Here is a 13,152-nt window from a genome sequence, read left to right as displayed (position 1 = left end):
GTAGACAAATAAATGGACAGCCAGTAAGAATAGATACCAATGAAAATATCAATTTCAATTAATTATTATAATATTTAGTAATATATAACAAATAAAACTTAAATAAAATTACGTATGTAAAATACATATAATAAATTCAAAGCGTCGCACAACGTTGAAGATTGATTCTATTTACTTGCATTCATTCGGAATTCTAATTTGTTCTAACTGCATTCGAATCACAGGCGAATAATTAAGCGAAAGAAGAAAAAAAAAAAGAGAAAAATCTCGCGAATTAATCAACGAGCTGGCGTCGACCCCATTCGGGCGCAGCATCGCAGAAACGTTCGCATTGAAATTGCCGCGTTTTCGCGATGCACCCGCTGCGCGAGCGAATTGCGAAACGATCCGGCGACACAATGCCGGCGCCGATGTGCGCGACATATGGACACGATGCACCCGTAAACTACGGCGAATCGTTTAAATTCCCGTAATCCCTTTGTCGAGGGCCACAGCATCGCAGAATTCCTAATCCATCTCCAGCGGTACAATGGCCACGATCGATTCCTCTTTCTTTCTTTCTTTTTTCCTCTCTTTTTCGTTTATCGCCTGCCGACAAGAACAAAGAAAGGAGAAGGAAAGAATCCTTTCGAGGTATTGCGTTTCGAAAAATCAAAGATAAGAAACAATTCGTTGCCCTAGTTCGTGACTGTGTTAACTTCATTTCTAAAAAAGAATCCAATTCACTGATCCACATATATATTATCTCATATTATAAAAAATACATGTAGGGAAGAATCGTACGATAATTAATTAACTGCACTATAGATAGAGAATTAGATGAATGTTATAATTCTGAGCAACAATCTATCTTGGCTAAATAGTAAGTCAGACCTCATCTACCAAATATCTCGATCTCAAAATATCTGTTTTTGAGTGTCTTTTTTTTTTATCGTTCTATCCTGCTCTAAAATATCGATCAAACACTGTCTCCCCTATTTGGTCCCGAAGGAAAGAATAAAACGGATTCTTGCTTAAAAAAGAAGAGATCGCCTCGACAGAACCGATAATTGGGATCCCGGATCGCGGCTTCTTCCGGTGTTCTTAACGCGATATTCCAGCCGGGCGGGGAAAAACGAGCAAGAAAAATAAGAGGTGAACCTTGGAGAGGAGCGGTGGTTTCTCTCATCGAAGAGGACTTAGAGTATTTGTTGTCGACGACAGACGAGGAAGAAAACGAGAAAGGGCGGAATGGCAGGGGGTTGGGGTACTGGAAGAAAGTCGAGGACCAATTAATTCGTGGCTGCGGCTTGATTTAGCAAATCGTTGCTAATTGGTTGGATTGCGGTGCCTCGCGAAACTTTATGGCGAGCCAAGACAAAAGCCATATCGATAGAGACCGAAATCCCCCCGCTAATAATCTCTAATTCTCTGGACAACTTCGGACAAAAGGAATGCCGGGGTGACTCTACTCCAACTTTCGATAAATTCGTTTACGATATTACGATACCAATCATATTTTAATTTATCCCCTCGTATTCCTCGTTTCTCTTTCTTTTGCGCAAAAATGTGTTGATATTTAAACCCTTTAAAAAGAAAAAATACGGATATTTTGATGGAGAACGTTTCGCTTCTAGGAAGTAAAAATTCAGATCTTTTTCAGGAGAGATAGTTTCGAAGGAAGTTTGCTACGAACTCAGGAACAAAGTAGTTTCGTACGAATTTTGAAGAATGATTATTTACCCCTTGTTTCTTAATGTCGCTACGTTCCTTGACCCATTATATTTTAAAAATTATCTCTTGTTCGAACAAAATGGAAGAACATGTCATTGGCATGCGTGTTCTCGTTTCAATTTTACGTTCGACATCTTTTCGAAATGTTACGAAATTAGAAAATATTTTTCGTTTGTTTAAACGTGAGAAAAATTGACGTAGAAGAATTCGCGTCAAATTCACGATCCACAGATCGCAGCTAATATTCATGTTCAAGTATACTTGATAAATTTTCAAACTCGATTTTCTCGAAAACTAAACTTTAAATGAACAAATTTTATTCCACATTTCGTTCTCATTTTTCCATAAAGAATCGCCCCGTACCCATCTGTGCACGTTATTCGACCACACCCTGTATATTCCAATATTTTCTCCAAGTAGCGATTATGCTTACGATAACCGATATTAATTATCCTCCGCAGCAAATCGTACGAACGATCCACGGGCTAGAATCGAAGAATCGACCGCTTTATGCTCGCGGAATCAACTGTTTATTTATTCGCGATATACGTGAACGAGTATGCGCGAGATACGGAGCGAGTGATCGACGTGAAACGAGTTCATTCATACTGGCCACGATGAATGGGAATGAAATACGCAACGGGACACGATACCGTATTGTTCCTCTTGGATTTTCTTCTCTTCCATTTTTTCTGCTTCTTCCTTCTCGGCCAGAATTATTCGCAAAGATAAGAAGCGGCACAGTGGACGATTCATTTGGGGTCTGTCAATAACGCGCGATATCATCGAACGCATCTTGACCTCGATTTCGTTCCAAACAAAGGTCGTTCTCCGCGATTAAATATCAATTAAATCCTCCTCGATCAAAGAAAAATACGAGCGCATATTTCTGCGCTCGATTTTCATTTTTAACGCAGTCATACCGTTTTTATAGTCAATCTTTTGTTTGATAATTTTAATTCGGCGAGGAAGAGGGGATGGATCGAATGAAAGAGTAGCGCGATACTTTAACGAATCAACGAATGGAAATGAGAGCCGATGGTTAATTGGTATAATTGCTTGCCGGAGGAAGCTCGGTTTACGCGCCGTATAATAAATTTCAAAATATCGCCACGGTGATACGAATTAACTCGTGTGGACCGAGAATCAAATTAATTGCCGGATTCGAGCGGTCTCGTTGACATTTTCGCGCGCCAAACTGATGATCTTCGAATGCAACACTTTTCTCGCGTATCGCTTTTCGACGAGGTTAATTCCAATTTGAATTTGTACATCGTATAATTAAGTACAGCGAGTAACTTTGATATTCGAATACCGCACAGTTTTTATTATCTCATATTGTAATTTCGTTCGTGATCAGCAAAATTGTTTCAATCCATTTACGCAATGAGTTACATCAACTGTAGTTCAATTTATCTTGTTAGAATAATTTATTGGAGCTTTTAGCGACCAGTATTTTTTATTTATACCGAAAATGTAAACTTTTAGCGATTACACTGGCCACGCGTAAGCAGCTAAATTTATTTAGTTAAAATAATTTAATAGCACAAGGTAGTAAAGTGTAATTGTTAAATTTATTTATTTCACTTAGAAATTTATGCTTCTAGCAATCATACTGCCGCCCATAAGTATTAATACCTATGCTGTGCCTAATCAGAAGTCGAATGCTTTCTGTTACTTTTGTGATCTACTTTTATTTTATTTTATAATTTTGTTTTATAACTACAAATTTTTGAGAAAAATTCATATTTCTATAGATATAATTCTAATGTTTTTTTTTTTTTGTGAACTCATTTACATGTATTTTGCATACATCGTTTGATAAGATAGTGTCGTGAAACTATTGCTATTTGTGGATCTATGGATCGTTTGTTGGAGTAGGTTAACGTTCGCGTCCTACTTTACAGAGAATGTAACAGAAACTTTGTGATGATACTTTAAAACAAACGAAAAATGGAACATCTCGACGAGAAGATTCTTAAAGTAGGTCCTTGGGGCAAGTTGAGATTATTCTCCCTCAACACGGAATCCTGCACGAAATCGATGGTTCAAACATGACTGTAAATTTATACCGAAACTGTACATTTGTATCAAAGCAAAAAGAAAAGAGATGCAAAATCTTAATGAAAGATTTTATAAAACCCAACCGCGTTATAGTTTACTCGTCGAAAGCGATGATCAAAGAAATCACAAGTGAAGAAAATTAATCAAATATCCATATCATATTCGAAACTCGTACAAGTAGATACGTCGAATAAATCGAATTCGATCCACTGCAGTCGAAACGATCGAAGAAATCACAGAAGTCGAGAGATTCGAAATCGCGCTCTATTCTATTAATTTTAGCCGATCACACTGTTTGTAAGTCATAAGTTAACGAACAAAAATATTTCCTTTGTTTCTTCTTTCTATTTACTTCAATTTTTCTTCAAAATTCCATCGATGATAAATCTATACGAGATGTAAATCGCTTCGACGATTTTGTACAGAGAAATAAAGAGGTGACTCATGAATGGAGGGTTAATCGCGTATTAGCAAAATCGTGGAAGTGGATATCAAATAAATCGAATTCGGCTCAATCGAGCGCAGAAAAGGTGTTCGACTTTCCATTTTCGTCGCTGAGGAACAGCTCGATGGGCGAAGCGAGGGGCGCAGAGGGGAAGGGTGGTTTTGATCGTCGATAGGAGGCACGGTCGCGGCTGGCTGATTGTCGAAGGGGGTGAGAAGAGAGAGGCTAAGACAGGAAGAAGCGGGACGGGGCCAATCAGAGCGGGGACTTTGAGGGTGTCGTTGCCTGGCAACGAAACACACCCCAACACCCGAGGGGAGAAAACCCCGAGGGGTATCATCCAGCGATACAGTCGACGCCGAAAGTTATCGCACCCCTGAGAGACGCCCCCTTTAACGTCGCCATCGAATTACGCCCTCGACGTCCGGACACTTGCGGGTTGTTGCGTTCGTGCCAGCCAAAAGGGATCGATGGAGACGTCGAGGACACGCTTCCACCTCGAATTCGTTCGAAAATGGTTGTTCGTTAAGCCGGAATTTTCGATAGGATAGTCGATATCGGCTGGAATTGCTTACGGAGGCATATACCGAGAAATTATTAATTATTTACACTATACATGGTATCGTCTCGTTTATGCCAAAGCCATGAACGTGTAAATTTCCGTTTAAAGAAGTAGATTTTGAATATCCTTTTCTTGTTCTTATTGTTAGCTATTTGTTCATAGCTATAGGATGTTAGTTATAAATGTACTAACGTTTGAATAAAGTTCGAGAAAATTGTTGACAAATTTGTTTTATAGATTACTTTACTATGTGAGTAATTGGCATTTTGTGTTTGTCCTGTAGATTTCTTTTTCTACGAAATAAATATTTGTATTTGTACGTAAGTGGTTCTCCAAGGTAGAATTACTTATTCATATTGGTATTTAACTTTTCATTTCTCTGCGTTTGGAGCGAATCATTTATGAAAATGGAATTGTATTTTAAAGGATTATAAAAGTAGGTGTTATAACATACGTATATGAATTATTAATTATTTACACTACGGTGTACGTATTATAATTTGATTTTATTGTATTAATTTTTTAAATCTTCTTTTTGTTCAACAAATATTTTTATCTTCATAGGTCGTTCTGTATATCACGTTGAAACTTAGGATTTTCTCTTTCTTATACAGATACTGAATACTGACGGAGACATCGCGTCGAGAAAATTTATATTATATGAATTATTGTTTAATTTTGTTGTATCAATTTTTGAAACCTTCCTTTTGTTCGTCAAATATTTTCATCTTCATTGATCGTTTTGTATATCATGTTGAAACTTAGGATTTTCTCCTTCATATACGGATATTGAATATTGAATATTGGTGGAGACATCGCTTCGAGGAAATGGTTCGACGTGAAATTCGTTAGAAGACGATAGTTTCGTAATTAAAATGTGTATTTTTTAACTTTTATGTATTTAATGTGGAAACGACACACTGTTTACACTTCATTCTAAATATTTATTATTTTAAATCTCCAAGAAGAATTTTCGTGAGAAGCGATAAGATAAAATCAGATACTTTATGATCGTCCTAAATTAATAAATAATCTTATCACACAATGTTACAAAACGTCTATGTAGAAACTCACGAAGAATCATTAAAATAATGTCGATTAATATTCATAATAATACCACCTCCAAAACAGAATCTTCGTATCCTATCGATATTGGTTCAACCATCCAAAAATACAATCTTAAAATACAGTCTAAAGACAATCTAAAATATATTATGCACACGAAATATCGATATAAAAATAAAATCTGTCTGTATAAAGACGATGTCAACGAACACAAAAATAACGTCGAACGTACCACCCCATCTACATCGGTAGAAATTTATCCACCTGCTGCTCGAATCTTATCAACGTCAAATATCATCCATCACAGTACCGCGTCCTCAATCACGAAATGGCTTCACCTCGCATTCCTCCTCGTCAAACATCATGTCAAATATCATTCATCAAACTACCCCATCTGCATCGAGAAATGGATTTACCTCTCGAAAATCTTCGAATAGCCTGTGAAGGACCTCTGCCAGTGATCTTCGTGCGCGTTCGTCGAAATCCGCTTACGAATAAACATCCATTTCATTGGCTTTTCACTGTCATTTCACCATCATTTCTATTTTTCTGACTCGAAGCAAACCGAGGCACGCGAAAGGATTAAAACCGCCCCTTCTCCATCTTCTTCGGCCCCATCTGTGCGTTTCCTTCGAGTAGCTTGGCCCCTTTTGTCGACATCCAGCGAGAGGGTGGATTAAACCACCCCTATTGATCCCGCTCAATGGATTCCCTGCCCTTTCACCTGCCACCGATCCCGCTGTTTTGACATTCCTCTCGCTCGTCTCCTCGTCTCGTTTTCACAGGCATTAATAGAACAGAACGAGCGAAAACGAGAGGAAAGATGATCTCTCCCTCTCTCTCTCTTTCTGTCTGTATTGCGGAGAAGAGATCCTTTTCAACGGCGAGGAACTTCCTAAATAAGCGTAATCCTTTTCAGTTAGTCGAGCGCGCCCCTTAGAAATCGCTCGCATCGAGGATGCGCCCGGGGATCATGCGAATTCGATGAAAGATTCCTGTCCCTTTTTCGACGTTTCGCCCCTTGGCCTCGTTTTTATTTTCTTTCTTCTTCTTCTTCTTCTTCTTCTTTCTACTCTCTGTATTTTTTTTTTTTTTTTTTGTTCTTTGTGATCTGAAAATGAATCGGCGGATTTTTGCTTATTTCTTATTCGGCTTCCTCATTGTGTATAAATGGCGCGGGACTTGGAATGTATAAGGGAAGGGGTTGAAGAGGGCTGAGATATAACGGATATAGATTCGAGAGCTACTTTTTATTATACGAGATTAGGAAATTTCTTGAGAATGTGATATTTTTTATTGCAGCTGCTTTTTCTGCTCTTTGCGATCCACGAACGAATCGGCGGATTCGGCGCTTATTTCGCATTCGACTTTTTTTTATTGTGCACAGGATCTCGCAATGTATTACTACGAACGACCGGGAAGAAATATTCCAAGTTTTCAAGAAATCTTCAGGGAAAAATTCGTAATTTCTCTAATAATCTTTGCGTAGGATTTCTTTCCATAAAAATTTTAATATACAAGGAAAGATATGAGAGAAAGGGTTGGAGAAGATTGAGATGTAGCGCATATAGATTTCAAATTGGCAAGCTTTTCCAATGGAATGACATTTGTTGTTATATAGTGTTTCATTGTATTTTATTATACTTCGCATCTTTGTTTATCTTTGTATTTTTATCGTATATAAATAAACAAATTCAAAGTGTATAAGAAGACGCAGGGATTGGAAGAACATTAGATTAAGGAAGATATAGATTTTTTTAATTTTAGTAAAGAATCACTAAATTCTTTAATAAACGAAACGAAACAAAGCTTCTAGAAATGGAAAGAAAATTTATATATAATTTGTATTTTTTTGTATTGTCACATTTTTGGGCGCAAGAGGTGGAAGAAAGATTTTTATTCGAAAAAATAAAATTAGAAAATTTCTTATGTTTCATTGGTATTACGATTCTACGTTACTGGAAGGTTTTGAGTTAATAACACGAGTTCCTCGGTTGATAGCGGATAAATTGTAAAAAGTGTGGTTGCAGAAGAAAGATACTTACCGAAGAAAAGAATTATTGACATACCTTTTCTCTCGTCAAAGAATCTCAAGCATAATTTCTTGAACTGAACGACGGTAGAGCACAGATTTAAATATTTTTATCGAGCGGAATTTGTTTCAGGGGACTGCAAATCAACGGCGTCGCACGAAAACAATGGAGAAGACCTTGCTGAAAGCTCGAATACAAAATGTACGGACTATTGCGAAGACTACGACGAGGAGGAAGATTTCGAGGACTCGTATGAAAATTCGTGAGAATTACTCCGACTTCGTAATCAAATTGTTCAATTCATTTTCGTTCATATAAATGTATATTATCGTTTTAGAAAGAAGAAGAAGATATCAAAAATATTCTACGGTACGCGAACGCACAAGCAAATCGAACAGGTTGTAAGGGAATTAAGGAAAACTTCGTACAGGCACAAAAAGTAAGAAGAAGTTCTTCAGTGGCTTACATTGGAAGGAAATTTCTAATTTGATTGCTCTTTCTTTTTCTTCTTTTTTCAGAATGACTATTTTGAGCAGTAGAGAGCACACTTGCATCCAAGAGACTACGAAAAATAAAACTGAGCTCTGCAACGACCTGTTGGACACCCAAAATGTTTGTTTTCACTCAGATCCCGAAAATTAATCGACTTTCTGATTGTCCGTGAAATTTTTCGAAACTGCTCCTCCCAACGCTTTGACTCTATTCTAATTTTGTAAAAAGAATCTTCGTGAACAAATTCCAAGTTCTAATTTTCGAAGAAATGTTCCAATGTTTCGAGAAAAGGAAATCTTCGTGGAGAAATTCCTAAATTGCAAAGTTCCCAAAATTTCTTCGATAATCTTCCCAAACAATTGCCTTGCGTAAAAATGTTCTCCAGACGAACTTCTACATTTTGTTCCCAACTTCGAAGCCGAGTTTTCCAATATAGTTAAAAATCCAAAAAATTCTTGTAGCACAAAGGCTGTCCGTTTTACAACGAATCTAACAAAAAGATCATTGCAACGTTTCGCGGGGCGAAAAGTCGAGGTTTGGACGATATATGGGACATCGAAGACTTGGTAACCATCGGAAAAAACGAAGGACTGTGCCCATATTTTGCCGCCAGAAGTTTGATGGAACAGGCGGACATTATTTTCTGCCCTTATAACTACATCGTCGATCCCGATATTCGTGAAAGCGTGAGTCTGTTTATTATAATAATACGTAGAAAATATTCTACTGAAGTTTCATAGAATATCTTATAATTGATTCAGATGCAACTCGATGTGGCCGGCCATGTGATTATTTTGGACGAAGCTCATAATATAGAAGACATCTGCAGAGAAGTTGCAAGCGTTAGTTTTCGCGAGGATCACCTTACAGCCGTTGCGACTGAATGTGAATCTCTTATGAAACAAAGAGCTGCAGATTCCGAGATTTATGGAACTCTTCAAACGTATTCCCTCAAGCTGGTGAATTTTCTGAAAACCACGGTCGTCGATAAAGTCGTAAGCCTTTTGTTAATTACTCAAGAAATTATTTATACAATAAAATTACACGATCGCTTGATTATAATATCAAAATACATATGGTATATCTGGCACTTCAATCCAGTTTTCAATTCAAGATATTATACCTTGTTATGTATTTTATTATGGTATCTAATTAATTTAATTGAAATTCCACAATTATTTAGTATTTAGTTCATTTTTAGTTAATCTAATTTCAAATTATTTAATACTAGAGAAATCTAATCTATTAATTCTTTTACCACATTCATTTTAACCCGATTATGTCATTGTTATAAAATTGTAAAACTATTGTTTCGAACAGTTAAATATTTTCTAAAGATCTTCCTCTAAAATTGCAATATAGTAGATTCTGTTAACAGGGCTACAACAGCGATAATCTTTCAAGTCCGTACTGGACCGGTGCAGAGCTGTTAGAATTATTTAACATGAACGGTTTAAACGAAGCCATGTATACTAGTTTCCTGGGAGCGTGCAACGCAGCAATTGCAGATTCGAATAGAGCGAAAGAGGAGAGGAGAATATTTCAGAAAGTGCTACAGCCGGTCATTTCACCCACCACCAAGAAATTAATTGAACAACTAATGTTCACTATACGGATGATCACTTCTAGCGAATACATGAACGACTTTAGGGCCTGTATAACAGAAACCACAGTAAAGGATTTCAAATACGTAAGTGTAAAATTGAAAATTCGTTTTTTACAATTGCGTCTAATTGAAGAGAATTAAACAAATTTACAAGGCACATATAAATTATTTTTCCAAGTTATGAATGGAAAAAATAATTTGAAATAGAAGAATTCTCTAAGACGATTATGTTAAAAAATTTTGCAACCACCAATGATATTATATTTAGGATTTAGGAATCATTGGAAAGTTATTTTTTCAAATGTTGAATAAAAAGATGATAAGTTTACTTTTTTAGGATCTACAAATTCTTTATATTCTCCTATTTTGAAATATTTCAGATTCAATTGACTTAATAGAATTTGAAATCTCTGTTCCCCTAAAAAAGATTGTATTTAAAAGGAATTTCACAGAATTTCTGATTTCTTCCCAAAATCGCAGGCCACTGAGAATACATGGTTGTCTTCGAAAGTGTGTACACAGCGTGTACGAACCTTGAAACTACTGTGCATGAATCCGGGTGTGACCTTTGCACCGCTTGCTCGACAAGCGCGCTCTATAATCCTCGCGTCCGGTACTCTGAGTCCGACTGCGTCGTTCCAAAGCGAATTGGGAACGTCATTTGCACACGTGCTCAACACCGGCCACGTGATACCCAAGGAACAAGTTTACGCAATCTGCATACCTCAAGGACCGAATGAAGTTAAACTGAGGGCGAATTATCAATCTGTGAACAGCTGGGCTTTTCAAGTATGTTATGCATATATATTTCCTTCTTTGTAATTTTAATAACAAAATTACACATTTTCTCTTGAGAATAGTTTAACGTATTCACTATTGCATACTAAAATTCAACCTTTCAAGTATTATGTCACTTTCTTTACAATTTTATTTAATTTTTGATAAAATTTCTGATTTCCCTTTATATAATAATTTAGCACTTATAATAAAATCGCTTTTTTAGTCATTGCGTTAACTAATTGGAGATTTTTATTATTTCAAAGTATTGTCCTGTTCTGTTTGAGATATCTGATATATGATCTTTTTCCAGGATGAACTAGGTGCTGTATTGTTGGATGTTTGTGAATCAGTGCCACATGGAATCCTTTGCTTCTTCTCATCCTATAATGTGATGCACACACAAATGCAGAGGTGGATAAATAATTCCATTTGGACGAAAATCACCAGTGTGAAGCAAATCTTTATAGAACCACGCCATGGTGGTGATCTTAAAGATATCATGTATGAATATCGTCAAGTGATAGAGCAAACATCTGATAAACAAAGAGGAAAAATCACTGGAGCTTTATTTCTGGCTGTCTTCAGAGGAAAAGTAGCAGAAGGAATTGATTTCAAGGATAATGAAGCACGTTGTGTCATTACTGTAAGTTTCTACCACTTAAATCACTTTAATAGAATTGAAAAGAGAAAATCACGAACAAATCTACAATATTGTTGTTTAGGTTGGAATACCATATGCAGTAAGGAAAGATCCTGTGATTGATATGAAATTGAGTTATAATGATATGAACGTTAAGAGAGGATTATTGAAGGGTTCAGAGTGGTACAGTATACAGGCTTTTAGGGCATTGAATCAAGCTTTAGGTCGTTGCTTGAGACATATAAACGATTGGGGAGCTGTATTGCTAGTCGATGAAAGGTTGTTGATAATTTAGCAGAATATAAATGAAAAGTTTTTGTTAGAAGTATGATTGATTCGTTCATTCTTTAGGTTTCTGATGCATGAAAATAAGGAAAATCTCCCAAAATGGGTCAAAACGATGGTAAATTTTTTAGCATTTTAACTTAGCATTGCTTTAATTGCTTTAATAGTTTCATTAATGATTTATTTTCAGTGGGTTAACCAAAATGGATATAACTTGAGAGAGAATCTTAAAGACTTTGTATCAAAACAAAAGGCAAGAGAAGAAAAACAATTAGGAATTACGAACAGTTAACGAAACTGGTTAAATTAAGGAATATGATGATATTTAGTAAGATTATGTACGTGTTACAAATTGTGATGACATTTAAAAAGCATATACATATATTCGATTTAAAAACTGTATTTGTAAACGAAATGCACATTTTGTTGATATATCACATGATATACTAACTTTTACCATGAATGACATAGTCTTAGATTTTATATACATCACAAACATTTGTTGTTTTTTTTTAATACATAAAAGGAAGACAATTTTGTTATCCATCTTAAATAGCTCACAAACATTAGTTTCAACAAATGCTTTTTTTCTACAGATTGAGCGTATCTCTTTTTTGTATCATTCTTAGATGTTTCTTCTTGATCTTCTTTAATTTTGCAGTATTTGTAATCTATAAATAAACGTTATATTTAATTGTAATTTTACATTTTTTTAAATTATTAATTTAATTTTATACTGGAACAATTTTAATTATTAACAATGACACTTACAACTTGTACAATTTCACCCTTCTTCTCATTCTCCTTTGTGCGTTTTAGATTAGCCCTCCTTCTCTCTTTCTTCGCCTCCTTTTCTGCTTGTTTTTCTGCCTTTATCGCTCTTGACATTTCTTTAACGTGTTTTAAATCATCCCTCAATTTTTGTTTCTTGTCAAAGGACAATCGTATGCCACGTGTTTTCACGATAGATGAAAACCTGTTTATAAAATAAACACAGCCCTTAAGGTTAACCTCAACAAAATCAAATATATTTTTCTTCTTTATTCTACGAACCTCTTCTTTTGTTCCTTCCATATCCTACCAGACTTTGGTTTACCTTTTGGAATTTGTTGCTCGAATGATTTCTCTTTCTTAGCTTTTACTTTTTTCGTATTATTGGCAATAATTATATTATTTGTGTCTGCAATATCAGGCAATTTGTCACTCAATATTTCCTCTGCTGTGGTTACTTTTTCGTCAGTCGTCATTTTTCATTAACGATTTTTATTTCAATAACAGTATTATAAATAAATATTGCTTTTTTACCAGTAAACAATTAGAACAGGTTATGTACCCACGTGGTTACGAACACCATATTGAAAATGGTCCTGATAAGTTAGAGACATCTGTCAACATATGCTGGAAATTTCTACCCAAAATAAATTCGTGACTTATTTTGACTTCAACAGGTACTGCCAATAGTTACCC

The 13,152-nt window shown here is 35.8% G+C and overlaps 2 protein-coding genes across 7 annotated transcripts in view; one reads left to right on the top strand and one right to left on the bottom strand.

The window, feature by feature from the left end:
* The window catches only part of LOC126924837 (Fanconi anemia group J protein homolog), a 166,382-nt gene extending 154,263 nt beyond the window's left edge, over positions 1 to 12,119 (top strand). For all 6 annotated transcript variants that reach the window (XM_050739747.1, XM_050739744.1, XM_050739743.1 and 3 more), the window contains 11 exons: positions 8,015 to 8,144; positions 8,220 to 8,321; positions 8,401 to 8,494; positions 8,836 to 9,060; positions 9,136 to 9,369; positions 9,753 to 10,064; positions 10,461 to 10,769; positions 11,071 to 11,403; positions 11,483 to 11,679; positions 11,752 to 11,803; positions 11,876 to 12,119. In XM_050739747.1, the coding sequence (XP_050595704.1) occupies positions 8,015 to 8,144; positions 8,220 to 8,321; positions 8,401 to 8,494; positions 8,836 to 9,060; positions 9,136 to 9,369; positions 9,753 to 10,064; positions 10,461 to 10,769; positions 11,071 to 11,403; positions 11,483 to 11,679; positions 11,752 to 11,803; positions 11,876 to 11,977 (2,090 nt within the window). In that variant the 3' untranslated portion in view covers positions 11,978 to 12,119. The remainder of the gene's footprint in view (positions 1 to 8,014; positions 8,145 to 8,219; positions 8,322 to 8,400; positions 8,495 to 8,835; positions 9,061 to 9,135; positions 9,370 to 9,752; positions 10,065 to 10,460; positions 10,770 to 11,070; positions 11,404 to 11,482; positions 11,680 to 11,751; positions 11,804 to 11,875) is intronic.
* LOC126924862 (coiled-coil domain-containing protein 86) lies at positions 12,070 to 13,061 on the bottom strand. Its single transcript, XM_050739807.1, has 3 exons — positions 12,739 to 13,061; positions 12,457 to 12,661; positions 12,070 to 12,356 (listed from the first exon to the last, which is right to left on the bottom strand). The coding sequence occupies exons 1-3, from the start codon at positions 12,930 to 12,932 to the stop codon at positions 12,276 to 12,278; spliced, it is 480 nt and encodes a 159-aa protein (XP_050595764.1). The 5' UTR covers positions 12,933 to 13,061; the 3' UTR covers positions 12,070 to 12,275.
* Positions 13,062 to 13,152: the final 91 nt, after the last annotated feature.

The sequence above is a fragment of the Bombus affinis genome, chromosome 15 (genome assembly GCF_024516045.1).
Source record: "Bombus affinis isolate iyBomAffi1 chromosome 15, iyBomAffi1.2, whole genome shotgun sequence".
In the NCBI taxonomy this organism is placed as follows: Eukaryota; Metazoa; Arthropoda; class Insecta; order Hymenoptera; family Apidae; genus Bombus; species Bombus affinis.
The sequence above is the reverse complement of the archived record's forward strand: the minus strand, read 5'-3'. Positions and strand labels throughout refer to the sequence as shown.

What these genes read in the sequence shown, in the direction of transcription:
- LOC126924862 (XM_050739807.1), bottom strand. Translation starts at nt 12,932, where the DNA reads ATGACGACTGACGAAAAAGTAACCACAGCAGAGGAAATATTGAGTGAC. An exon ending in TGGAAGGAACAAAAGAAGAG is followed by an intron (nt 12,662 to 12,738) that starts GTTCGTAGAATA and finishes TTTTATAAACAG; the next exon opens with GTTTTCATCTATCGTGAAAA. An exon ending in AGGGTGAAATTGTACAAGTT is followed by an intron (nt 12,357 to 12,456) that starts GTAAGTGTCATT and finishes GTTTATTTATAG; the next exon opens with ATTACAAATACTGCAAAATT.